This window comes from Mesoplodon bidens (genome assembly GCF_964165515.1).
Source record: "Mesoplodon bidens genome assembly, chromosome: 7".
Taxonomy (NCBI): Eukaryota; Metazoa; Chordata; class Mammalia; order Artiodactyla; family Ziphiidae; genus Mesoplodon; species Mesoplodon bidens.
Window position 1 is genome coordinate 46,148,848 of NC_138164.1, and position 23,925 is coordinate 46,172,772.

A 23,925-nucleotide genomic window follows, 5' to 3' on the forward strand; every position below is an offset into this window, starting at 1 on the left:
TGGCCCTCCATATCCACAGCTGTGGAACCCGCAGATACAGAGAGCCAACTGTATACAGAATGGTGGGGAAAAAAAATCCACCCACAGAGAGAGAAAAAAATACCAGAAAATATATCTAAAGGAAACCAGTGCCTTTCTCAGTGTGGTAGGATCATGGATGACTTGGGGTTCATTTATGCTTTTATGGGGGGCTTTCCCTCATATTTTCCAAAATCATTTTTAAAAGATTGGCCACCTGGGACTTCCCTGGCGATCTGGTGGTTAAGACTTCGCACTTCCACTGCAGGGGTGTGGGTTCGATCCCTGGTCGGGGAACTGCATGCTGTGCAGTGTGGCCAAAAAAAAAAAAAAAAAAAGATTGGCCACCGGAAAATATTTATTAATCCTCGCCAGGCAAGAGTGGTCGCTGGGGATCATGAGGGCCCCCTGGGGTGAGTCACCTCCTTCCAGGTTGGGTTGGTCAGCCTGGCAGGCACAGAGTCGGGGGCCGACCCAACCCCAGGGATCTTAATGGGGGCTGGTTAATCCTTTGGGGGCATTGGTGGAGACAGTCACCAAGGCACGGAATCCCTCCCCCACCCCATAGAAAGCCAACGAAATGACTCACGTCATGTCATGTTGGTGAACCAGTTCAGAGAACGGGAGACTCGGGTCCTTGACAGGCAGCTCTGTTTCACTAAGTCCATGAGCCCTTCAGTGGGTGTCCGTTCCCAGGGCAGGAGGAACAAGTTCTCGCTCTGTAATTCTCCCAGTTCCAGGACACAGACGGGATGAAGGGCCCTCTGCTCTCGTTCATTCTTTCCCCATTGGACCTTGGTCCCCCCCTCCAACTCAACTGGTTTTGTTTTTACCTGGGGGAGGAGGGGGTAGTGACAGGTGGTAGGTTCAGGGCTGTCAGTCATACTCCTCTGTGGCCCTGCTTTCTTCACGGGTCCCTGCAGTGCCCCTCTCTGGTTTCATTCACTGATTTTTTCTCTTTTGTCTCCCACCGCCAGGTCCCTTCTCCCCACAGTTTGTGTGTTCTAACGTATTTAAGGTGTATTTTGTGCGTTTCTATGTGCTCTAGCAGAATGAGTGGCAATATGTCGTGTATATATATTTTTAAAATTTGTGTCTATTGTGTTGTGTTCAGTCTCATTCTTTTCGCTCAGCCATGTTTCTGAGGTCCTTCCATGGTGCCTTATGTCCTCTGATCCTTTGCTTCTAAGGGCTGCAGAGTATTCCCCAGTGTGTCCCTGGACACGGCCTACCAGCTTCCCCAAGTGATGGGAATGTAGGTGCCCCACTCCTCCCACCCCACCGCAGATAGCACAGGAGGGAGCTTCGGCTTACAGCTTATGTGTTTCCTAGGACTAGGTAAGAATTTTTTGGAGCAGAAGCATGCATTTCCAGAGTTTTCTACTTCCCAGATTGGTTCCAACAGAGGATCTGGAACACAGAGAACCAGGAGGAAATGGTGTGGGTGGTAGCTGGGGAGACACGCAGGGGACAGAGCATGCTGGGCCTTTATTGATGGCCATGGCAGGGATTTTGGTCTTTATTCTAAGAACAAGGGGAAGCCACTGAACGAAACTAAAGCAGGGGCTCAGATTTGTTTTTTTTAAAAAGGCAACTGTGGATTTTTAGCACTAGAAGGGCCCTTAAAGACCCCTAGGCACACTCTTTGAATTTACAGAAGGCCTCTGAGGCCCATAAAGGCAGTGAGATGCCCAGGGTCACACAGCCCACTCCTCACAGAGCTAGAACTGCTATCCAGGCCTCTTGACACTGCCAATGTTGTGAGCCTCTCCAGTTACTGAGGACAACAGCCCCTGGAGGGTTGGAATTTGCCAGCACATCTGTCCCTGGGGGGTCTTGTTTGGCTCTTGCTCACCTCCTATCCCCTGGACTTTCCTAGACCTCTGAGAGCATTTACCAGGACCCACCAAGGAACCCCAAACCAGGACCCAGCCTTCTGCTGTCAGGGAGGGAGGCCTCAGACCTTCAGATACCCACAGGCAGCCCCTGTGAAACATCCCATGCTGGCTTAATGAGTGAAAACTGAACCAGAGGGTTAAACACATGTGTGCCAATCCTGATTCTGCCTCTTACTCTCTGGACCTCAGTTTCCTCATCTGTAAAATGGGAGGGTGGAGCAAGAGGCTCTCCCAATTCTGTCCCTCCCTCCCCACATGTTTGGGCTTAAGTCTCAGGCACTAGGGACCTCTGGTACCCACTGCCCAGGGCCTCTCCATTGGTTATTTTAGTTCTCACCGTGGGCTGGAGGGAGGGGGTAGCTGCACCCTCAGAGTTTCATTGACCCTTTTCACCCTTGTACTTCTGGGCCTCCGCTCCAGAGAGGCACAAAGAACTGAGCCTTTGTTTGCAGCAACAAAGCTGTTTGCAATTTCAGATAGAACCATTTTATTATATCCCATCCAAAGAGTACTTGAGTTGCCTTTTGTTTTGAAAGCTTGTTAGCATTTCAGATTTAATTAACTGACAGAGCAAACCTGCCCCACTTCCGCCACCCCCAGCCCATGCCCACTCCATCCACCGACCCCAGGTGCCAGTCGGCAGCCTCAAAGCCCCCGCCCACGTGGGGGCGGGGCACCCACTGTCCTCCTGAGGGGCTCACCTGGCAGAGGAAAGGGAGGTCCTGTTGCCTGTCCCTCATGCTCCCCTCCCCTCTTCCCCCTCCTCTCTAAATTCCGCTGCTGTTTACTGAGTGTTCACCATGTGCCAGGCACCAGGCTAAGCACTGGGCGTTTTTTACCTTATGGCATCCTCAGACCCCAGCCAGCAAGGCTTAGTGGATCTGTTGTCCAGAGGAGAGATTGAGTCACTTCCCCAAGGTCACACAGGTGGTAAATGGCATAGTCGCGCTTCAAAGCTAAGTCTGGGTGACTCCAGAGCTTTGGCTAGGAGCCCCCCCCCCAAGGAGCTTCCTCCCCAGAAACAAGGCACTTGTAGGGACAGCAAGAGCTGCAGTGCTGACTGGATAGGGCCAGGTCCTAGAGGTAGTTCTTGTTACAGATGTACCTCCTTTTATTGCGCTTCGCTTGATCGCGCTTCACAGATACTGCGGTTTTCACAAACTGAAGGTTTGTGGCAACCCCGTGTTGAGCAAGTCTGTCGGCACCATTTTTCCAATAGTGTTTTTTTAAATTCAGATGTGTACGTCGTTCTTTTAGACATAACGCTACTGCATACTTAATAGACTACAGTACAGTACAGACGTAACTTTTGTATGGACTGGGAAACTGAAAAATTCGTGTGACTTGCTTTATTGCGGTATTTGCTTTATTGCAGCGGCCTGGAACCAAACCAATAGTGTCTCTGAGGTACTTGGAAATCTGCCTCCCGAGAGCATCCACACACTGGTCCCATTCTCAGCTCTTGACGTGCCCCCTTCCCTAGCACAGCCCCCTCAGGTGTCTGCAGACAGGCCCCCCGCCACCTCCACTTCCCTCCATCCCCACAGTGAGGTAAGAGCAGTAATCCTATAAGCAAGTGTCCGTGTCTAAGGGTGGGGTTTCAGAAACAGTGATGGGCTGTAGAGCCCAGCACCATCTCCCACAGAGATGACACTGTACTTGTGAACACATGGAGGGTCAGGAGTGTTGGAGATTTCTTCAAGATGCTGTGGTGTGGAGAGCGGATCACCTGAGCTAGTCTCATCTGGTGGGTTGGTTAACGGTATGGGCTCTGGCCGCAGGCTGCCTGGGTTCTAGTCTTAGCTTCTGCCTATTGTTGGCTGACTTGGCCAAGTAACTTAATGCCCGTGTGCCTCAGTTTCTTCATCTGTAAAATGGGAGTAAGAGCAGTACCTTCTAGCATTGTTGTGAGGATTAAATGGGTTAATATACGTGAAGCACTTAGAGCAGCACCAGCATGTGGTGAGCGCTCAGTAAGTGTTAGCCCTCAGTGGTCCTGGCTCTGCGTTTGGCTGACTGTTGACCTACAGCAAGCCACTTTCCGTCTCGGCCTCAGTTTCCCCATCTGAGAAAATAGCAGACTAGACCAGATGCCCCTCAAGGCTGGTCTGGTTCTGCCCATCAGTGGTTCTAGAAGCCCGGGCAGAGCTGAGTGTGATGTTCTGTTGGTCAGCGCCCCCATGGCTATGTGGGCATGGTGGGGAGGTCCCTCCTGGCCACGTTTGGGAAGAGAAGAAAAGCTGAATGGGACAAGAGCTCCCTCCTCATGTAAACAGAAACAGGCCGAGCCAGCCTTCGGCTCCAGTTCCGCGGCTGGCAGCTCCAAGGATGAGTCACCAACAGGAACAGCCATGTTCTCGGGCTCGGGCGGGGCCAGCCCCAGGGCGCACCATGGCTGCAGAGTTGAATGGTGGGATTTGGGTGCCAGGTGACGGGAGAGGGATCATGGCGTTTCCAGATGCCCAGGGTAACCCCTCAAGGCCATCTGCCTACGTGCCTTACCCAGGGCCCCTAGAGCTTTGGCCCAGGATGCAGAGCTCCCGCCTTCCAGTGCTCCTTCCTTTTATACGATATGGCCTTTGAGGAGCCGGCATTTGGCACAAAAGCTGCACCGCCACCCCCATGCAGCTGGTTAGGGTTCAAGGATCCCCAGACACAGGGACTCCCTCCCTCCCAGGTTCTCATCATCTCCCTGCCTTTGCTGCAGTGACCTCTCCCGAGAAACAGTTTGGCAAAGCGGAAAGCTCGCTTGGCATCAGGAAGGCCCGGGTTTGCATCTCGGGTCCGCATGTACTTGGGCAAGCCACCGAACCTCGCTCAGCCCGATTTCCATGCCTGGAAAATCCCTTTCACCCTGTGCAGGAAGCAGGCCCAAGAGGAGCCCAGCGTTCTGTCACTGTCAGCAAGCTGCCTCTGAGTCAGGGCTTCGTGCATGGCAAAGCAGCTACCTTGCTGTGAACTATTGAAAAGCCAGTCCTTGACACAAGCAGCCGCCTCTCACCGGCAAAACGGGGCTGATGATGCCAATGTCTACCTCACAGAGAAGCAAAAGGAACTGCGTGCGCATAAGCGCTGTGGGAGCTGCATAGAGCCTACCCAAGAGATCTGGCGTTCTCATTCCGGAGCAAGATAGGGAGGGACCTCTGTGGTCCATGAGGGCGGGCACTGTGTTGTTCACTGCTGTATTCACAGAGCCTAGCCTGGTGCTTGGCAAAGTATTGATATATAATTGGTGCTCAATAAATGTGTGTCAGACTCACACATGAATGAGCAGAGACTAAAATCAGCCCAGTTCTCTACCTCCGCACTTCTACTACCTGATCACAGACCTCTGCTCCCCACCCCTGAGATCAGGGGTTCTTAACCTGAGGACTGTGGATCCCCTCCAGAATTACATGCAGGATATAGTGTGTGTGAGAAGATGTATCTTCCTGAGTAAAGAAATGTTAGATTTCTGCCCAGAAAAGCTTTTAAATAAACCCTGCTCTGAAAGGTAGGCATGTACCAGGCACTCAGTTGGATTCATCCAGCCTCCAGGGCTGCCAGGTACCCTGTGGGTTTAAAAACAAAAAACAGCTTCCACCCTTGTCTCTGAGAGGTACAGCCTGCGGTTTTTATTCTGCCCCCTTAAGGTGCCAGGCTGTTAACCTGCCATCTTTCATATGCAAAAGTGATGTCAGGGGGCCTGTCTTCTGAGTGGCTGCTCTCTGGCTGGGTGGGTCTCACAGAGACTTCCACTCACTCTCAATCTCTCCCAGTCCCCCCACATGCCATTTAGGTGTGACAGGTGAAAGTCGGGGTCCTGAACCTGGGAATATTAAGCAGGCCTCATAATATCTGAACTCAGAACAGTGCCCTCTTTTTAAAAATATTTTTCCTCACTACAAATAAATATATGTATATGTATATACATATATATTTATCTCTATACATATGTGCCTATTTACTTAGTGGAGGAAATTTAGAATATATGAACAGGGACTTCTCTGGTGGTGCAGTGATTAAGAATCTGCCTGCCAATGCAGGGGACATAGGTTCAATCCCTGGTCCGGGAAGATCCCACATGCCGTGGAGCAACTAAGCCCGTGCGCCACAACTACTGCATCTGCGCTCTAGAGCCTGTGCTCTAGAGCCTGCGAGCCGCAACTACTGAGCCTGAACACCACAACTACTGAAGCCCGCGCGCCTAAAGCCCGTGCTCCTCAACAAGAGAAGCCACTGCAATGAGAAGCCCGTGCATGGCAACAAAGAGTAGCCCCGCTCGCCGCAGCTAGAGAAAGCCTGTGCACAGCAATGAAGACCCAACACAGCCAAAAATAAAAATAATATGTAAACAATGAAAAAAATCACTCTACTCTTACCCTCCTCCAAAGAACTATTGTTACTACTACCTGTCTTCTGTTCTTCCCATTTACCGTGTATGATGTTCATTAAACACTTCCTGTGTGCCCAGTGTCCCGTGTGCTGCACGCTCTCCAAGCACCACTTGAGTTAGCCTCTCATCTTTCATCAGGGATTCTCCACCTTTTTATATACTTTCTTAATTTCTAAGGCCAAGGAGAGAAGACTGTTTTGTAACCTAGCCTTTCTCACTCCACACCATCGAGATTTCTTTCCCCATTATTAAATATCTACAGAGTCATTACTAATGGCAGCATGATGACGTTTTATTGCAGGCAGGTTCCAGGCTTCTCAGACTGGGGTGCATGTACCCCTGAGGCCAAAGCCACAGGATAAATGTAGAACATTTTCCTGAACTATAAATTTGATTCCAAGCTTTGGGAGGAAAACAAAAACATTATTTTAAGATCAAAACAAGCACAGATATGCCATAGAATAGAATAAGGAACACCCATGAATTTTAAAACAAAGCAGCAAAGTCCAGGATCATGTGACTTGCTGTTTTTCCCCAAAGACCCATGTCCCCTCTGCTCTAAGGATGGGAGAAACATCTAAGAAGCACTGTGTTCTCCCTCTTCTTACAGATGAGGAAACTGAGACCCAGCGGGGAGAAAGGACTGCCCAAAGTCCACAGTGTGTGTTACGAGCCAAGCCAGGTGGCCCCTGAGCTGTACCCCTCCTACCTGTCTGTATTTGCCTTCACACATCGACTGCTTTTTCTGAAGGTGTGGGTGGAGAACTTGCCACTTGGGTAATCAACCCTCTGCTTGTCAATAGTGGAAACTCTTGGCTTCCTACGTGATCCATCTCTTAGCAGCAGCTGGATCTGAGATATCTGCTCTTGTGGTTAGTAACTATAGCCTCCCTGGGCAAAGGTAGAGGCCCTTAGTCTCCACCAGCACTTAGATTTTTCATGTAATGCACTGTATTGTAAACACTCATCCACTGGTCTGTTTTACCCAGCTGACTTGAGCCTTTTGAAGGCAGGAGTTACGTGTTGTCATTATTATTATAATCTGATGTTTCTTGAGCAACTACTCGATGCCAGGTGCCAAGTTGGATGTTTCATCTATAGGATCTACCGTCTTCATCGCAGCTTTTCAAAGAATGTATTATTATCCTTGTTTATCACTTACCCATCATCATTCACTCATTTAGGAAATATTGATTGTAGCCTTACGTGCCAGGACTAGCGCTGTATGTTGTGGACAATCAGGATGAGCAAAACCAATACTGCTCCTGCCCTCATGGAACTTACAGAGACTGGGGGAGATGATATTCAACAAATAATTTTGACAGACTGGAGTGAGTGTACTGTAGCTCAGAGACTGTCCAAGTGCCTCAGTTCAAACCCACCTCAACCACTTATTAGCCTCTCTGCTTTCTCTTCTGTAAAATGAGGATAATAGTAGTGCCAACTTCATAGGGTACCATGAAGAGTGAATAGATTAACATGTACAAAGCACTCAAAGCAGGGCTGTGTGCTCGCCAGGTGTATTGTTGCTGCTGGTCATAAGAAGGAGAGATGTGGGTTGCTGGGTGTGTGTGGTAGGGGAGCCCCTACTTTAGGAGGCAGCTGATTGAATTCTACAAGATGAATAGGAGTTAACTTGGCAAAGTGTTTTGGGGACAGTTGAGGGGAGCAGGATGTTGGGATGTTCCTGGCAGAGGGGACAGGATATGCAAAACATGGGGTGTGGGCTCACCCGAGGAACTGCCAAAGAGTGTGGCTGGACCACAGCAGGTAGGGAGCTATACAGGGTCAGGTCTGGGAAGGAGGAGCCTGGGAGAGAAATACAGGTATCCCCAGGATCACCGCCAGGATCCAGGCCATGCGAGATGCTCAGCAAATACTTGTCACGTAACCAAGCAAGCATGCAGACAACTATGTTGGCCTCACATGGTCTTGGCTGTGGGTGTTCCCTTGTCTCCCAACCAGAAAAGGAGCCCATTGTCCCATATACACAGTGATATGTGGACCATCCCATCCCCACCATCAAGCCATACACATCCGTCTTGCTGGTGCCTCTCTTCTTGGCAGTAGATTGGACGGTGTGGGTTTAGATGGGGAGCTCCAACCTCTGGGGCTCACTGCGGTGGTGCTGCTGGAATCCCCACACTCCACCAGGGTATCAGATCCAAGCCAGTGCTGTTCAGACTTGTTTAGTAGTGGAACCTTGTGTTGAAATCATCTTAGAAGAAACCCAGTATATGGAACGGTATTGAACAGCTTCCATGGCTGAGGCCCAAGCATAGGGACCCAGAGCACTTGGTCATAGCTGGTGCACCTGAGAAAACACCAGGGCTCCTTAAAGCACAGTTAGAAAACCAGGGGACTTCCCTGGCGGTCCAGTGGTTAAGACTTCACCTTCCAATGCAGGGGCCGCAGGTTCGAACCCTAGTCGGGAAGCAAGATCCCACATGCCTTGCGCCAAAAAAAACAAAACATAAAACAGAAGCAATATTGTAAAAAATTCAATAAAGATTTTTAAAATGGCCCACATCAAAAACAGCAACAACAACAACTTTAAAAAAGAAAACCAAGGGAGGACCCCCAACCCCCATTTTCGAGGTATGGAAATTGAGGTCCAGAAAGGAGAGGGTGACTTTCCCAAGGTCACACAACCAGGGATAGACCCAGAACTGGATCTTAGACGTTTAACATCAATTCTGCTGCACCGAGATTTTCCTCCACACCATCCTGACCACCCCCATCCCCCCTCAGTGTGGGGTCTTGAGGTGGGGAAGGGGCACCGTGCTGTGACCTTGTCAGGTGTCCAGCATTTCCCCCCAGGCACACACACCGAGTCAGGGGGCAGAGCATGAGCGACAAAAACCCAGAGGGCAGGCATGGGTGGGCTGTTCAGGGTCACGGCCTGGTCATGCCGTACCGTTTTTTCCCTCTCTCTTTTAATTGAGTTTGAGGTGGTGGTTTTTCGTTTCCTTAAGGAATGGGAAAAGAATGAAGCTGTGTAAACACCACGATGTTAACTCCCTGAAAAACCTCCTGCCATTTTAACTCTCTTACTGGAGAAATCAAAGAGAAATAATTTGTCCACCCACACTTAGCTCTTTCTGACGAAGGTAGGTGAGTATTGCTTTGCTAATCGAGGGTGACTGCTGGAAGCAGAGCCAGGCTGACTGATCCCGGATTGAGAGGAAGCCACGGCAGCCCCAGAAGGAGCGGTCCACCGGGGTCGGCAGGGCCCGGATCACCAGCCGTGCGTCCGCCTTCCGCAGGTGTCCCCCAGCCGGTAGGGATGCAGGCGCTGGACCAGGCTGAGGGGCCCACGGCCTTGCAGAGAGAGATGCCACTGCCCCCGCCTCCTTCACCGCCCTCAGAGACAGCTCAGAAGCCACCACCTCGAGGCGCCAGGAGCCCCTCCCTCGCTGTCAGGAGCAGCCTGTGCCTGCTGGCTGCCTCCCAGTTCCTGGTAAGGACATCACAGGCCTTGCGGGGCCTGGAGGGAGGGTGGGTTGAGGGACGGCCTCCACTTCCTCCCCGAGATGGCCGCCTGGAGACACAGAAGGATGAGGGGCCTCCGTGGCGTCCCTTGTGACTCCAGGCCTCGGGCTGGTGTGAGGAGAAGGCTGGAGTTCTGAGCCACAGCCTTGATGGATAAGCCCCTCACGCCCTGACCTCAGAAGCAGGAACACAGGCCCACTCCCAACCCCCTGGCCCCACAGAGGTCCTTCTGAGGACTTCCTGTCTCTGGAGGCATCTCTGGGAGACTCTCCTTGTTATGTGTGTACCTGATGGGGTGGGAGGGTCCCCTCTGGAAGGGCTTTCTCTTGGCTCCCTTGAGTCAGCTTTTCTCCAGAGAGAAGTCCCGGGCCCTTGCCCCAGCTGCACAGTCTAGACCTTGGGGGGCCAGGTTGAAGCTGAAGGGGGGCTCTTGAGAGTGGGGAGATGGGGGTATATGGGAACAAGGAACCCAGGCTCCGGACTCAGTGTGCTCCCCCCGGCCGCCCCAGCTCGCCTGCGGGATGCTCTGGCTCAGCGGCTACGGCCCCATCTGGTCGCAAAATGCCACAGACCTCATCTCCTCCGTGCTCACACTCCTGGAGCAGCTGGGACCCTCGGTGAGTAAGCTCCACAGAGCCCCAGGGTAGGAGAGAATGCTTGGGGGGCCTCCAGTCCCACCAACCCCTGCCTGGGGCTTTTTTGAGTTCAGGAGATATTTACTGGCCCCTGAAGTGCTTCTCCCTGTCCCCCACCCAGACCGGGTCCAAAGTTTTCAGAGCCTTGATTTTATCCCTGTTGAAACATGAGAACTCTGCCCACCCCACCCCCATCACCCTGACCTGTTTGTCTGATGTTTCCCAGGCCTGGCTGGCTGTTGGGACCTGGGACGTCCCTAATCTGCTGGTGGTCTCCCTGTCCGTGGTCCTCGTCACCACCTTGGTAAGGCTCCTCCTGAACCAGCCTCTGTGCTCCCCTCCCGTGACCCTGAGGCCCGATCCCCACCTTCTCCCATTTGACCTACAGACTAGACCTTCTGGGTAGGGCTGAGGATGGGGTACCCGTCTCCTTCCACCAATGCGCCCAGCCTGGGGGGAGAGGTGCCGTCTTTCTCAAATTTGGTTTGCAGCGTTCTTGGCTGGGGAAAGGGGCTGAGGCAAGGGGCTGAGGCAGGAAGAAGACTGGAGTAGGAACCCTACCCCCACCCCACGAAGAAGGCTTCAATCCACAAGAACCTGAGGGTTGGAGATGGAGGGGGCCGGGAGGACATGACGGCGGTGGAGCCTCCCATCTAGGTGAGGGGTGGTGCGATGCAGACAGCTCCCAGGAGAGTAGGGCTGCTCCAGACACATGGAGGGGCAGGGGCCTCAACTCCATGGGCACCCCCTCACCCAGGGGGGCTGCCGGAATGGTCCTCGGTCCATGATGCCATATGCCCCCAACTAGGTGTGGCACCTCTTGAGGACTCCCCCAGAGCCACCCAGCCCGCTGCCCCCCGAGGACAGGCGCCCGTCGGTGAGCCGTCAGCCCTCTTTCACCTACTCTGAGTGGATGGAGGACAAGGTCGAGGATGACTTCCTGGACCTGGACCCTGTCCCTGAGACACCTGTGTTTGACTGCGTGATGGACATCAAGCTGGAGGCCGACCCTGCCTCGCTGACTGTCAAGTCCATGGGTCTGCAGGAGAGGTGGGTGCAGTGGAGAGGTGGGCTCTGTGGGCCCTGGAGCTCTCAGCTCCCGATCGGAAGGGCAGTTGCCTGACTGCCTCCCAGTGCCCAGGGAAGAGCTGAGCTCATAAGCCCACCAGGGGAGACACATCCTCTTCAGGTCTGATTCACATAGATCAGGATGCCCCAAGGTGAATGCTAAGAGATGCTGTTACTACACACAAACACATGGGCATACACAAGTGTACATACGTGCACGCTCACACATACACTTGTGGTTTGGATAGGTTTCTTTACTGAAGGACTTGTCGGGACCTTTAACATGCTTGTAGTCATTGTAGACTGACTAAGGGGAGTGTGTGGCATTCCTCAAAGTCATCTGACCACAGAACCCTACTTTTTTTTTTTTTTTTTTTTGGTTTGAACTCAATTTTTTAAAAATGTTTTTATTGGAGTATAGTTGCTTTACAATGTTGTGTTAGTTTCTGCTGTACAACGAAGTGAATCAGCTATATGTCTACCTATATCCTCTCCCTCTTGGACCTCCCTCCCACCCCCACCCCCATCCCACCCATCTAGGGCCTCACAGAGCACCGAGCTGAGCTCCCGGTGCTGTACAGGTTCCCACTAGCTCTCTTTTATAGTGTCTCATAGTGTTCCACAGAGCACACCTTGGGCGGTGTCAGCACTCTCTTTTGGGGGCCTGGCTGGGTCCACACCAAGGTTGAGTGGCCCACATGATGTCATGGAAAGAGCACTGTTCGAGGACTCGGAAAACCTAGCTCTTTGTTTCAGCTCTGCCACCCCCTCGCTGTGTGCTTGGGCCCTTCTTGTCCCCGCTGTGGGACTCAGATTCCCTTCCCGTGTAACGAGGGCTTTCCTGTTCTGGGCCCTGAACACAGTAGGGTTTGTTCCGTCTGCTCATCCTCGCTGCCTCTGTGCTGCCCCTGGGACCCCATCTTTCCCGGGCCTCTCCTGGGTTCTGCGTCCTTGCAGACTGCCGGTCCGGGGCTGGCATATAGAAGGTCAAGCCCTGCTTCTCTGCTCCAGGCAGGCACCCTCTCTGTGAGCTTCCTAGGGCCACAGGGCTGGGAACTACCTCCAGCAGTGGCAGAGGAGAGTGCTCAGGGGCCTTGCGTTGAACCTTGGGAACCGGGCTGAGGCCACACTCAGCTGCTCCACCACAGGCAGCCTAAGCCTCGGGGCTGAGCCTCACCCTCCCTGTGTCAGGGGTGATGGCACACCCACTCCCCTCTCTGGAGCCCACCTGGTTCCCACCCCTATCTCTCCCTCCCTCATCCTCCTGCTCCAAGGCCCCCAGCTGATGGCCGTCCCTGACCCTGATACTCACCCCTCCTTGCCCGGTCCTTCCAGGAGGGGCTCCAACGTCTCCCTGACCCTGGACATGTGCACCCCGGGCTGCAATGAGGAGGGGTTCGGCTATCTCATGTCCCCGCGCGAGGAGTCGGCCTGCGAGTACCTGCTCAGCGCCTCCCGCGTCCTCCAGGCTGAAGAGCTTCACGAGAAGGCCCTGGACCCTTTCCTGCTTCAGGCAGAATTCTTTGTGAGTCCCCTTGAGGCGGCTACCCTGCAGGGGGCAGCCCGTTCTGCTCAGGTTGATCCCCCCAGCAAGGCTTTGGAGCGGGGTACCCCAAACTCAGCATCTGATAGATGAGCATCATTTCATTCTCACCTCTCCTACTGTCTTGTTTTCTCTCTGGGCCTCAGTTTCTCATCCGGAAAATGGGAGTAAAAATAACAGGGGTGTGGCAAGGATTCAAGAGATGCAGAACGTGTGCAAAGCGCCCATGGGGTGATTGGTGTTTGTGGCGGTCCCAAGTCTTTATCATCCAGGACTGTTCTCTGAAAGCCTGAGAAAGCCTTAGAAAGCTTTCTCTTCTTTTTTTCTTCTTTGGCCACGCCGCGAGGCACCAGGTATTGAACCTGGGCCCCAGCAGTGAAAGCACTGACTCCTAACCACTGGACTGCCAGGGAATTCCTGAAAGCCTTCTCTTCTGACTCTCCCGTTTTCCCCACCCTCCCCCTGCCCGACATCACCTAATATTGTTCGTCCTCCTTTGAAATCTCTCCAGTTCTGTGATTCAGGCTTAGGGTGGTCCTGACCACCTCCCCTCTAGACTTATGCAGCAGCCTCCAGCTGCCTCCTGTTGGACTTTGAGGGGCCCATAAATGACACCCCTGTTTTACCTGCCTGAGCACTCAACCAGTTAAGAGCCAAGACATGGAAAATCACAAAACCACCTTTATTTTTGCTGATAAAGGCTAGGTTTAACATGAGGATTAGGTATGTAGCAGTAGGGAACTTCCTGATACCAACCACCAGAGTGAACAAGCTTTCCACCCACCCCGGGCGGTGTTGGTACATCGCCGGCCTCACCGCACAGGGGTGCCCTATAATTCTTTCTTGGCAGGAGGGCCAGGAAAGAAGGAGAAAGGAAGGGGCTGGGGCCCAAAAGCCCGGTTCCTCAATCAAACACACTCATTGGGTAACTCGCCCACCTCTGTGGGTAGGAACGGGCAAGAGGCCATGAGCATTTGGGGAGAGTCCCTCTTGGGAGAAGCCAGAGGGATGGAGAACCCGTGTGCCTCCCTCACAGCTCCCCTCGCCCCAGGCCACCCTGCTCCCTACCTGGACCGGATGGCTCTCCCCTCTGAGAAGCCCTCCATCACCCTCTGACCCGTTGCTCCAGATTCTCCAGAATGTGGCACAGCCTGCCTTACCTGAGTTCAATGAGCCCCAGACTCCTTTTCCGGACTTATATCCCCATCCCTGCAGGGACTGTCCACTTCAAACTGGGCCCCGCACCACGGCCCCACCCTGGTGCCATCATCCCCAACCCTGGAGGCCCCTAGGAGGCCTTCCTCGACCACTCAGCCTCAGCTGCCATTCCCACGGCCACACCTCCCCTTGAGGGAAGGGCTTGCATCCCCTTGTCATCTCCGGTTCAGTAGATCATTGTCAGTTTTGCTCAGAGAGTAAGAAAGGGGGGGTGCCCACACACCCACTCCATGGGCGCTTCTGTACATGCTTTTTATTCTTTTGATTCTCACAACCACCCTAGAAGGTAAGTATTATGATCCTCATCATACAAAGCACATACTTAGTGTGTCCACAAACAATGAACACTGTAAACCATGTGAAGTCAGGTGCTAAAGCGTGTGGACAGAGGGAAGGGGCGTGAAGAGAAGACAGACACTGGGGAGTCATCCCAGAGAACATAGGTGGGGGGAAAGAGGTGAACCTTAAAGGCTGGGAAGGATTTGGGGTGATGAAGAGGGGTGGGACCGGTGCTCCCCACAAGCTGGGTGCCGTGAGCTCAGACCTGGAGGCTAGCTGGATACTGACAAATTAGCCACAGGAAGAGATGGGCACAACTGGAGGGTGGGTCTCTTCAGAGCAGCCGGTGGTAAAGAAAGGCCAGATTGGAAAAGACCTCACATTCCAGGCAGAGAAGTTGGAACTCTTGACATAGAGAGTGATTGGGAGGTGCAAATACAACTCTGGGAGGCCCAGAAGGAGGCTCCTTTCCTGCTGGAGAATCAGGGAAGGCTTCTTGGAGGAGGTGGCTTTATGATGGACAGGAGGACATGAGAAGATAAGGATGGGGTGGATGTTACTACAGAGTGAGCAGCACTATCCAGGGTCCTGAGGTAGAGACACCCAGGGTAGGAACACGGGTCAGTAAAACCACTCAGTGTGGCCGCAGCACAGGGTGCAGAAGAAGGCAGTGATTTGCCAGGTCACTTTTTCTTCTGTTCTTCTTTGAGTGTCTACTACGTGCCAGGCTGGCCCCCAATAAACAATGGTGATAATAACATTTATTATGCACTCAGCGTGTGCCAGGTCTGTTCTAGATGCTTTTTATGTGCAACAACTCATTTAATAGTCAGTGTTTGTTGAACGAATGCATGCACTTAAGTCAACCCACCTCTGCTCACACCCCCATGTCCTCCTCCCGCAGGAAATTCCCATGAACTTTGTGGATCCGAAAGAGTATAACATCCCTGGGCTGGTGCGGAAGAACCGGTACAAAACCATCCTTCCCAGTGAGTACTCACTGCCCCAGGGGATGGGGGCAGGCTCCCCCTCACCTGGGTGCCACTTCACCCTGAGGAAGGCCTTAACCCCAGAGTGGGCCTCCACAGTCACGAGGAGAGGGGACGGAGGGTGCAGGTACCCAGTGAAGGGAAACACCCCCTTTAGAGGGTCGAGGGCTCCTTGTTCCCTCACACAGCACTTTCCAGACCCTTGCCCTGTGGAAGCCCAGAGAGAAAGAGGAACAATAACAGCAGCTCCTAGACAGTTCGTGGTGGCTGAAAAGTCTCATCACATCCTTGGTCTCTTCAGCATGGGCAGATTTTAAAGAGAGGACATTAAGGCTCAGAGAGGATAAGTGGCTCATCCACTGTCACGCAGCTAAGACATACAGAACTGAGCTTCAAACGGGCCTGTGACCCCAGAATTGGGCTCTTTTGTCTACCTTGAGTTCAGTTTGGCCAGACTGTGAGTCCTCTAACAGGCAGAGCCACCCCATAAGGGAATGAGCTGCCTGTCCGGTAGTAAGCTCCCCATCAGTCAGGGTATTCAAACTAGACTGCACGAGCAGTCCCCTGGAAGGTCTGATAGGGACTTTCCCCCTTTGGGGGCAGTTAGACCAGGCGACCTGATATTCCTCTTTTAGCCCTGGAGTGTCATTTTCAGGTAACTTTCATCAAGCCCCTATCTGCCTGTCACCTCTGCCAAGTTCTGGCCCCCAGGCCCCAGGGCTAGCTTAGGGGGTGATATATTGAAAGCAAATCCACAAACCTACTCCACTCAGTTTATGGAGTAACGAGGCTTTAAAAAAGCAGTTTTGCCATTAGCATCTCCAACAACATGTAAGATGTCATGACTTATTTTTAACTTTTAAAATATCGACTTGTGGTTGCTATGGTTACACAGTGTCTAGGTAGTTCCGGTTAAACAAAGCACCATTTAAGGCCAGGATGCAACATTCAGGGCTGCTCACCTCTTCCCTCCTCTTGCCGCCCTCCACCCACCCGGCCCAACCTGGAGGGAGGGGTTCGGCTACCCCACAATCTAGGGCTTTGCTGGCCACTCAGAATAGCCACTGGGGGAGTATGGGAGCCAGGCCATTACTCCATTTGGTCCCCACTGGATTCCTGAGAAGAATCCAGCCTCCAGCCATGCCCTGAGCCTCCAGGTCCCCGAGCCCAACAGAGAACCTTCTCTGTGGCCAGCAAGAATTGACCCTGTGCCTTCAGAGACCGGGCTGGGGTGGATGGCAAAGCCCCCTCTCAGATCCAGGACACCCAAAGGTTTGCTTTCTCATTCATTCTACACCATGACCAGGGCCTGAGAATTCAGACATGAATGAGACACAGACTCTGTGCACAGGGAGCTCGCAGTCTAGTGAGAGAGACAGATCCATGGACAGTTCCAGTACAGAGTGACCCAGCAAGCAGCACTGAGGACAGGATGCAGGGGAGCTGCACCTATATGGATGAATGAATGAATATCCCTCAAATCTAGCTCGCCCTCTCCAACTTCACTGCCAAATTACTTTTTTGGGGTGAGGGCTTCCATGTTTCCCAGTGGTTTTGGGGGGTCGGACTTGCATGTTGCACAATTCCAGGGGTGCCATTTACATGGACTGCATTGACATAGTGCCCCCTGGAGTTGTGCAGGGCAGGGCAGCCCTCTGACCCTGACACTTCTTATGTGGATCATTACAGTAATCAAACTGGTCTCCTGAGTCCCACATTCTCTCCTTCTGTCCATCTTCTACCATTGTCACCAAAATGACGCAAAACCGAAAACTAATCATGTCACTCTCCTCTTTAAACACTGTCACTGTTACCCCGTAATCCTCGGGTTGAGGTCCAGCCTTATGAGCATGGTTTATTGGACCCTTTGTCACCTGGTTGCTCTCCAGCCTCATCTCTCCCCACCTCCCACCTGGCCCTGTACACTTGAATTGGACAGAGCAGTGCTCCCTACTCCGCTTTCTACTGGTCCTTCAAACCCAACCCAGGTGCCCCCTCTTCCGTCTGAGCCAAGTCAAGTCCCCTCTGTTCCCTCGTCCCCGGTGCTCACAGGCCATACACTGCTCGACTGCCTGCCCAGCAGTAGGGGACAGGGACCGGGCCTGGCTGATCTAGGAGCCCCCGTGCTCAGGCACAGTGTCAGGCTCAGAGTCCACGCTCGGTAGGGTCAATAGAACCATCACCATTCTCACGGTGGTTCTTTAATATCAAAGGCCCCGGTGTCTAGTGCCCACTTCTGAGTCCTAATCTGGGCAGGCACCACGAGGACAAGGGAGGTGGCCCACAGAGTGCTGCCCCTCCTCTCTCCCGCTCGTCACCCAGAGCCTCCTTCCATTTACCCTCGCTCTCCCCCATACCTGACGCCCCTCCACTCCCTCCTCCACAGGAGCTGCCCTGTCCCCACCTCCCCCCCCATCACCTGCCCAAACCTCAAGCACTGGGGCCGGGGCATGAAAGGGCCAGAGAGGGGAGGCTTTGTGGGTGTCATGTCCCATTTCATCTACCGGGTTTGGGATCCTTTTTTTTTTTTTTTTTTAACGTCTTTTTTGGAGTATAATTGCTTTACAATGGTGTGTTAGTTTCTGCTGTATAACAAAGTGAATCAGCTATACGTATACATATGTCCCCATATCCCCTCCCTCTTGCGTGTCCCTCGCACCCTCCCTATCCTACCCCTCTAGGTGGTCACAAAGCACCGAGCTGATCTCCCTGTGCTATGCGGCTGCTTCCCACTAGCTATCTATTTTACATTTGGTAGTGTATATATGTCCATGCCACTCTCTCACTGCGTAGGATCCTTCTTTTGACCTGTTAGCTTATAGTGGAACTTGTAATGATGGCAGTAATATCAGCAGACACGTGCCCTATAGTGTTCACCTTACGCTGGGCCGAGTTACGGGTCTGAGGACTCATTAACATCTACTCTTGACCGTTTACAAGATGAGTGAGGTTGTGATGGAAGGAACGTCCCTAGTTTACAGAGAAGGCACAGGGGGGACTAAGTAAATGGCCTACACTGACGCTGCCAGGACTTGAACCCAGCCTTACTGGTCGGTAGTGTAGGCTCCTGACCGCTCCTCACACGGCCTTTGAGGGCCCCGTATGGGGCACACTGGCAGGACCTTTAGTCCAGCCCTCCCTCCACAGAAGAGAACCTGGGGCCCAGAGAAGGGAGATGACAGCCAGGTGGTGACAAAGCCAGAGCAGAGCCCCGGGCCCCAGCTTCCTGCCCACCCCACAATCTGCCAGCTCAATCCCAGCTTCTGCAGGCTCACAGAGCAAACTAGTCAGTACAGGGAGGCTCTAGCTGGAACAAAACCAACCCAGGAAGAAGAGCAGGACGTTGTGAGAATCTGCTGCTATGGGATTTGACATGTGAATAGACGGGGATAGGGGGGAACCCTTGTGCACGTGTGTGCCACCTCATCTCAGACGTGGAAGACTTTACTCCTTTCATAGTAATGTTCTCCCTCAGCGTCCCACCCAAATCTTAGCTATAAAGTGCTTTACAGTTTAACATGGCACTTTCACATCTGTTTTCTTATTTATCTTCCCAACAATCCTAGGAAGTAGGCATCTTTACCCCCATATTACAGATCAGAAAACTGAGGCTTAGAAAGGCCATGTGCTTTACAAGCTTACACGGCACGTTGGGGACAGTGTATACTCGAACTCAGCCCTGCTGTCCAGGATTCATCCTCTAGGGAATTTCTGACTGATTTGGCTTTCTCCTCCCTAGAACACGAGGCACAGTGAGGACAGGGCAGCTTAAGGGACACATGGCAAGGGGCGGCATGGATCCTACAGAGGGAGAGACCTAAGGCCTCTCTCTGTACTGTCCTTTTCAGCCTGGGACTCACCTGCCTGAGTGGGCCACAGGGATGGGTCAGTGTTTTGCTTCTGGGCAAGGGAAGAAGGAACTTCAAGTTCCAGAAGAAATGTAGGTGCCCTGAAATGGGCCAGACAAAGTGGGCTCTGCACTGGGGGACTGCATATGTTAAATCCAAGCCTCACCTGTCTCCCCCACCCCAGACCCTCACAGCAGAGTGTGTCTGACCTCACCAGACCCTGACGATCCTCTGAGTTCCTACATCAACGCCAACTACATCCGGGTATGTAGCCCCATCCCGATGGCCTCTCCCTGAAAGGGAGGCCCGAGTCAATGGGATCCATCCTCTAGGCTTGTCCCTAAGCCCATGTGGCTCCTGCCAGCCCCCGGGAAGAGCCTGAGTGTGGGGACTGGGCCCCAGGAGCATGGCCTCTGACCCTGATGGCCTGGCCTTGGCTGGCCGCAGGGCTATGGTGGGGAAGAGAAGGTGTATATCGCCACTCAGGGACCCATCGTCAGCACAGTTGGCGACTTCTGGCGCATGGTGTGGCAGGAGCACACGCCCATCATTGTCATGATCACCAACATCGAGGAGATGAACGAGGTAGGCACCCCTGTACCTTACCAGGTGTCTGCTGCTTTGTGCCCTGAGCTAAGCGTCTTGTTTCCATATTCACCTTACAGCAGTTTTGTGAGGTTGGTATGTTCACCTCACTGCCTGCCAAGAGGAGGAAATGTGAGGCTCAGCGAAGTTAAGTTAGTTGCTCAGAACCACACAGAGAGTCAGAGGCAGAGCCTGGAGCTGGCCTCTCCACCTCCAGGGCTCGGGATCTTAAGCACGATGCTCTCTGCTGCTGCTCAGCCTGCCAGGGCTGATGCTGGCCACTTCTGTACTCATCACGGCCCATTTAACTGAACTCCCACAGAAGTCCTTCAAAAGGGGTTTTACTTCCATGTTCCAGATGAGGAAACTCAGGCTCAGAAAAGGGAAGTAACTTACAGGTTATGAAGCTGAGATTTGAACTCTTAACTGCAAACCTACTGCCCTGTTACCTCTCTTCCCGCTGGCCTGGGAGGGGTATTGGGGAGAGTATGGCTGGGGTGCTGGGAGTATCACAGCCTGATCTGGGCCCCTGCAGAAGTGCACCGAGTATTGGCCGGAGGAGCAGGTGGTGTACGACGGCGTGGAGATCACTGTGCAGAAAGTCATCCACACTGAGGATTACCGGCTCCGGCTCATTGCTCTCAGGGTGAGGCCTGGGGTTGGACTGGGCTGGGCAGATGGGGGACTCCACAGCCAACAGGGTCCCAGAGGCCATGATAGCTGAAGTTAAGGCGTGTGTCACTCCCAGGATTTACTGATACGCAGGGACGAGGGAGTGTGTGGTGAATAGATTTGGAGGCCAGAAGAAGGACCAAACCCTCAGCGCGTTTCATACTGTTAGGTTCTCTCCATCCACACTGTCATTCATAATGTCTTCCAGCTCTGCTTCAAATGTACCCAAGGCCAGGACTGTCTGTAAAAGGGGGCTTCAGCAGCTTCCAGCACTGTCCTTTGAGATCCTGCCTAGAAGCGTCCCTTTACCTGAGCTTCCAGCCTGTAGTATGACAATGTCCACCAGAGGGCAGGCACTCCTTGCTGCATTTGGGTTGCACAGGGAGGTTGTGGTTGCACAGAAAAAGGAAAAAAAAAGAAGAGAAGAAGACATACAAAATATGAGCAATTACAGAACAGCCCAGAGGAGTGGGGGGAGGTATCCTCCCACCCTGAAGTTGTGCTTCTTCCAGGCTCAGCATAAGAGAGGAGATTGTTCCTTTGGAGTCAGGAGAATTAGTGCATTCTGTTTTTGAGAAATCTTACGACCCATGTTTGGGGAAATTGGTGCCACTGTAATAACCCAAAGTCTGGAAGAAGTGAGCTGGATGCCAGTAAGCTGACATCCTATCCGGAAACAGCCTAGGAGGTCCACTGATGCTGGCAGCCACAGGGTCTGGATAGGATGTCAAGGGCCTGAGACTTGTTCCTCTGAGCTGCCCCCTCCCACTGGAGAAGGTGAAAGAGGGGGTGTCAAGGAGAACTCAGCCCCTGGAGGACAGTGCCCAACGAAGCATCTCCAAGCTTGCTTGCTTGCGGGTGGAAAGGGCCAGGAGGTAGAGGGCAGAGGCCATGGTAGCTGCCACAGCCAGATAATGCAGGGGTGCAAGGAACCAGCTTCCTTTTCCCCCCCGAAAGATATGCTGGGGGTGTCTCACCTTCTCAGTGCTGCCGGACTGGTTAGGGAAGAATTGGGACAGCTTGGGGCTTGGGGGTATTTACTTCTGTCCATAAACCTTTACAAGCACCTGCTCTGAGCCTGGTTCTGGGTTGGGTACTGGGAACACAGAGCTGTCCAAAGCCTGGACTCTCTCCTCAAGAAGCACCTATAAAATGGTAAGTACTGACATAGAAATAGGTAAGAGCACAGAAGAAGGACCCTTTGTCAGCTAGGGTGCTTAGGGAGGGCTTCCTGGAAGTGGTGGTGCTGAATAGGGTTCTGAAGGATGAGTAAGAGTTGGCTAGGGGGCAAAGAAGTGGAGAGAGCATTCCAGGCAGAGAGAAAGTAAAAGTAAGGGCGTGGAAGATAGAATAGCTCTATGTGTGTATACGTGGAGGAGTTGAGGGAAGCAGAGGTTTGATCTTCAAACCATTTGGAGTGCAAGAGAATCAAGTGCAAGTTCCCAGGAGCAGGAGTTGGGCCTGGAGGGTAGATACTGAACCATGTGTCTTATTTGCCTGGCTGAAGACTGGGGAGTGTGGGTTTGATTCTAAGAGCAATGAGAGGCATCAAAGGGTTCTGAGCAGGAGAGCAGCCTGTGCTGTAGACAGACCGTTTTGACCACTGTGGAGCTGGGGCCGTCAGGGAGGAGGAGGGAGGGTCTCACACAGTCGAGAGATGATAGAGACCAAAGTGGAGGCAGTGGTGGTGGAGAGGATAGCACAGAGGGGGGAACACTTGCTGGGGTTGGAGGTGGGCAGGGAAGTATACTGAGGCAAGAGGAAGGATCCCAGGGCTCTTGGGGGGTGACTGGGCTGTTAAGGGGTGACCAGGAGACAGGAGTGAATTGGAGAAGGGACTCTTCGCCTCTCTTGGATGATCTTGGAGTTGCTGGGGCAGAACCCACGTGCAGATCAGTGCTGACGCTGCTGACCAGCCCCTGCTGCCCACCTGGCTTCCGGTCTGTGTCTGGTGCCGCTGGGTGATGTAGTCTAGCTGTCAGAGGCCCGAGGCCCCACTCCCTGTGGCCTCCCTCCTGTGTGTCTCCTCCTTCCCTCCCATCTCCACCTCTGGGCCGACCTGTGGGCTCAAAGAGTTCACGTGTATCTGGGGTGGGCCTCTGTGTCCTGGACAGAGTGGCACAGAAGAGCGAGGCCTGAAGCATTACTGGTACACATCCTGGCCCGACCAGAAGACCCCAGACCGGGCCCCCCCACTCCTGCACCTGGTGCAGGAGGTGGAGGAGGCAGCCCAGCAGGAGGGGCCCCGCTGTGCCCCCATCGTCGTCCACTGCAGGTGGGTCCTCCCAGATACCCACGAGGGCAGGGCAGCTTCCCCCAGCCCTAGGCTGCCCTGCCCCTCACCCACCCACGCCCTCGGCCCTCAGTGCAGGGATTGGGAGGACGGGCTGCTTCATCGCCACTAGCATCTGCTGCCAGCAGCTGCGGCACGAGGGCGTGGTGGACATCCTGAAGACCACGTGCCAGCTCCGTCAGGACAGGTCAGCCCATGGGCGGGGGGCTGAGCACGTGGGCAGCTAGAGCCCTGGGGGCAGCAGAGAGAGACTGACGTGTGCATAGGGTGAGGGTTAGGGGGACACACCCCGCGGGGACTGACCAGCTGACAGGAAGTAGGGAGGACAGATGGGTAGAGGAACCGGATCCAGACAGTTGGTGGCTGGATTAAGAGGGGAGAGAAACAGAGCTGGTGGACAGAGGGCCAGGGGCTGAGTGTGGTGGGACATGTCACCTGTGTCCCTGCTGTCTATGCCAGAGCTGGGAGGGACAGGAAGGGGCAGGGGGAGTGGCTGGCCAGGGTTGGCCTCTCTAAGCTGCACAAAGGCAGAGTCCCTGATGTGCCTCAGATGACTGGCACTCTGTGGGTCTGGGGGCAGGTCCCTCCATGACCCCGTCCCCACTGTGCGTCTGCCGGGCAGGGGCGGCATGATCCAGACGTGTGAGCAGTACCAGTTCGTGCACCACGTCATGAGCCTCTACGAGAAGCAGCTGTCCCGCCAGTCCCCCGAGTGACCACACTCCTCCCCGAGGTCCTCTGGGTACCACCCAGCCTGAGTCTGGGCCCTCATCCCGGCCACACCCAGGGCCCTGCCTCGGGTCCAGCCTGCCCCCTGTCCCTCCCGCTTCCTTCTCCTCAGTCTGCTTCCCAGCCTGGGCCTGGCCCCTGCCCGCCCCCCAACGTAGCTCTTCCTACTGTACATATTGGGGAGTGGGGGAGGGTGGGGGAGGGGTGTGCCAGGCCAGGCCTGGGGCCCCAGGGCCTGACCCACGCTGCGCGACCTGGGGCCTCAGTTTTTAATGATGGTTCC

The 23,925-nt window shown here is 53.7% G+C and overlaps 1 protein-coding gene across 2 annotated transcripts in view; it reads left to right on the plus strand.

Moving 5' to 3' along the window:
- The window catches only part of PTPN5 (protein tyrosine phosphatase non-receptor type 5), a gene marked incomplete at its 3' end in the record, with an annotated part of 32,230 nt that extends 8,601 nt beyond the window's left edge, over positions 1–23,629 (plus strand). Inside the window, exons 2-13 of one of the 2 annotated variants that reach the window (XM_081240805.1) lie at positions 9,537–9,751; positions 10,293–10,400; positions 10,645–10,722; positions 11,227–11,468; positions 12,822–13,011; positions 15,431–15,515; positions 19,548–19,627; positions 19,811–19,948; positions 20,484–20,594; positions 22,735–22,895; positions 22,987–23,100; positions 23,536–23,629. In XM_081240805.1, the coding sequence (XP_081096931.1) occupies positions 9,537–9,751; positions 10,293–10,400; positions 10,645–10,722; positions 11,227–11,468; positions 12,822–13,011; positions 15,431–15,515; positions 19,548–19,627; positions 19,811–19,948; positions 20,484–20,594; positions 22,735–22,895; positions 22,987–23,100; positions 23,536–23,629 (1,616 nt within the window). The remainder of the gene's footprint in view (positions 1–9,536; positions 9,752–10,292; positions 10,401–10,644; positions 10,723–11,226; positions 11,469–12,821; positions 13,012–15,430; positions 15,516–19,547; positions 19,628–19,810; positions 19,949–20,483; positions 20,595–22,734; positions 22,896–22,986; positions 23,101–23,535) is intronic. The other variant, XM_081240806.1, reaches the window with a different exon arrangement.
- Positions 23,630–23,925: the final 296 nt, after the last annotated feature.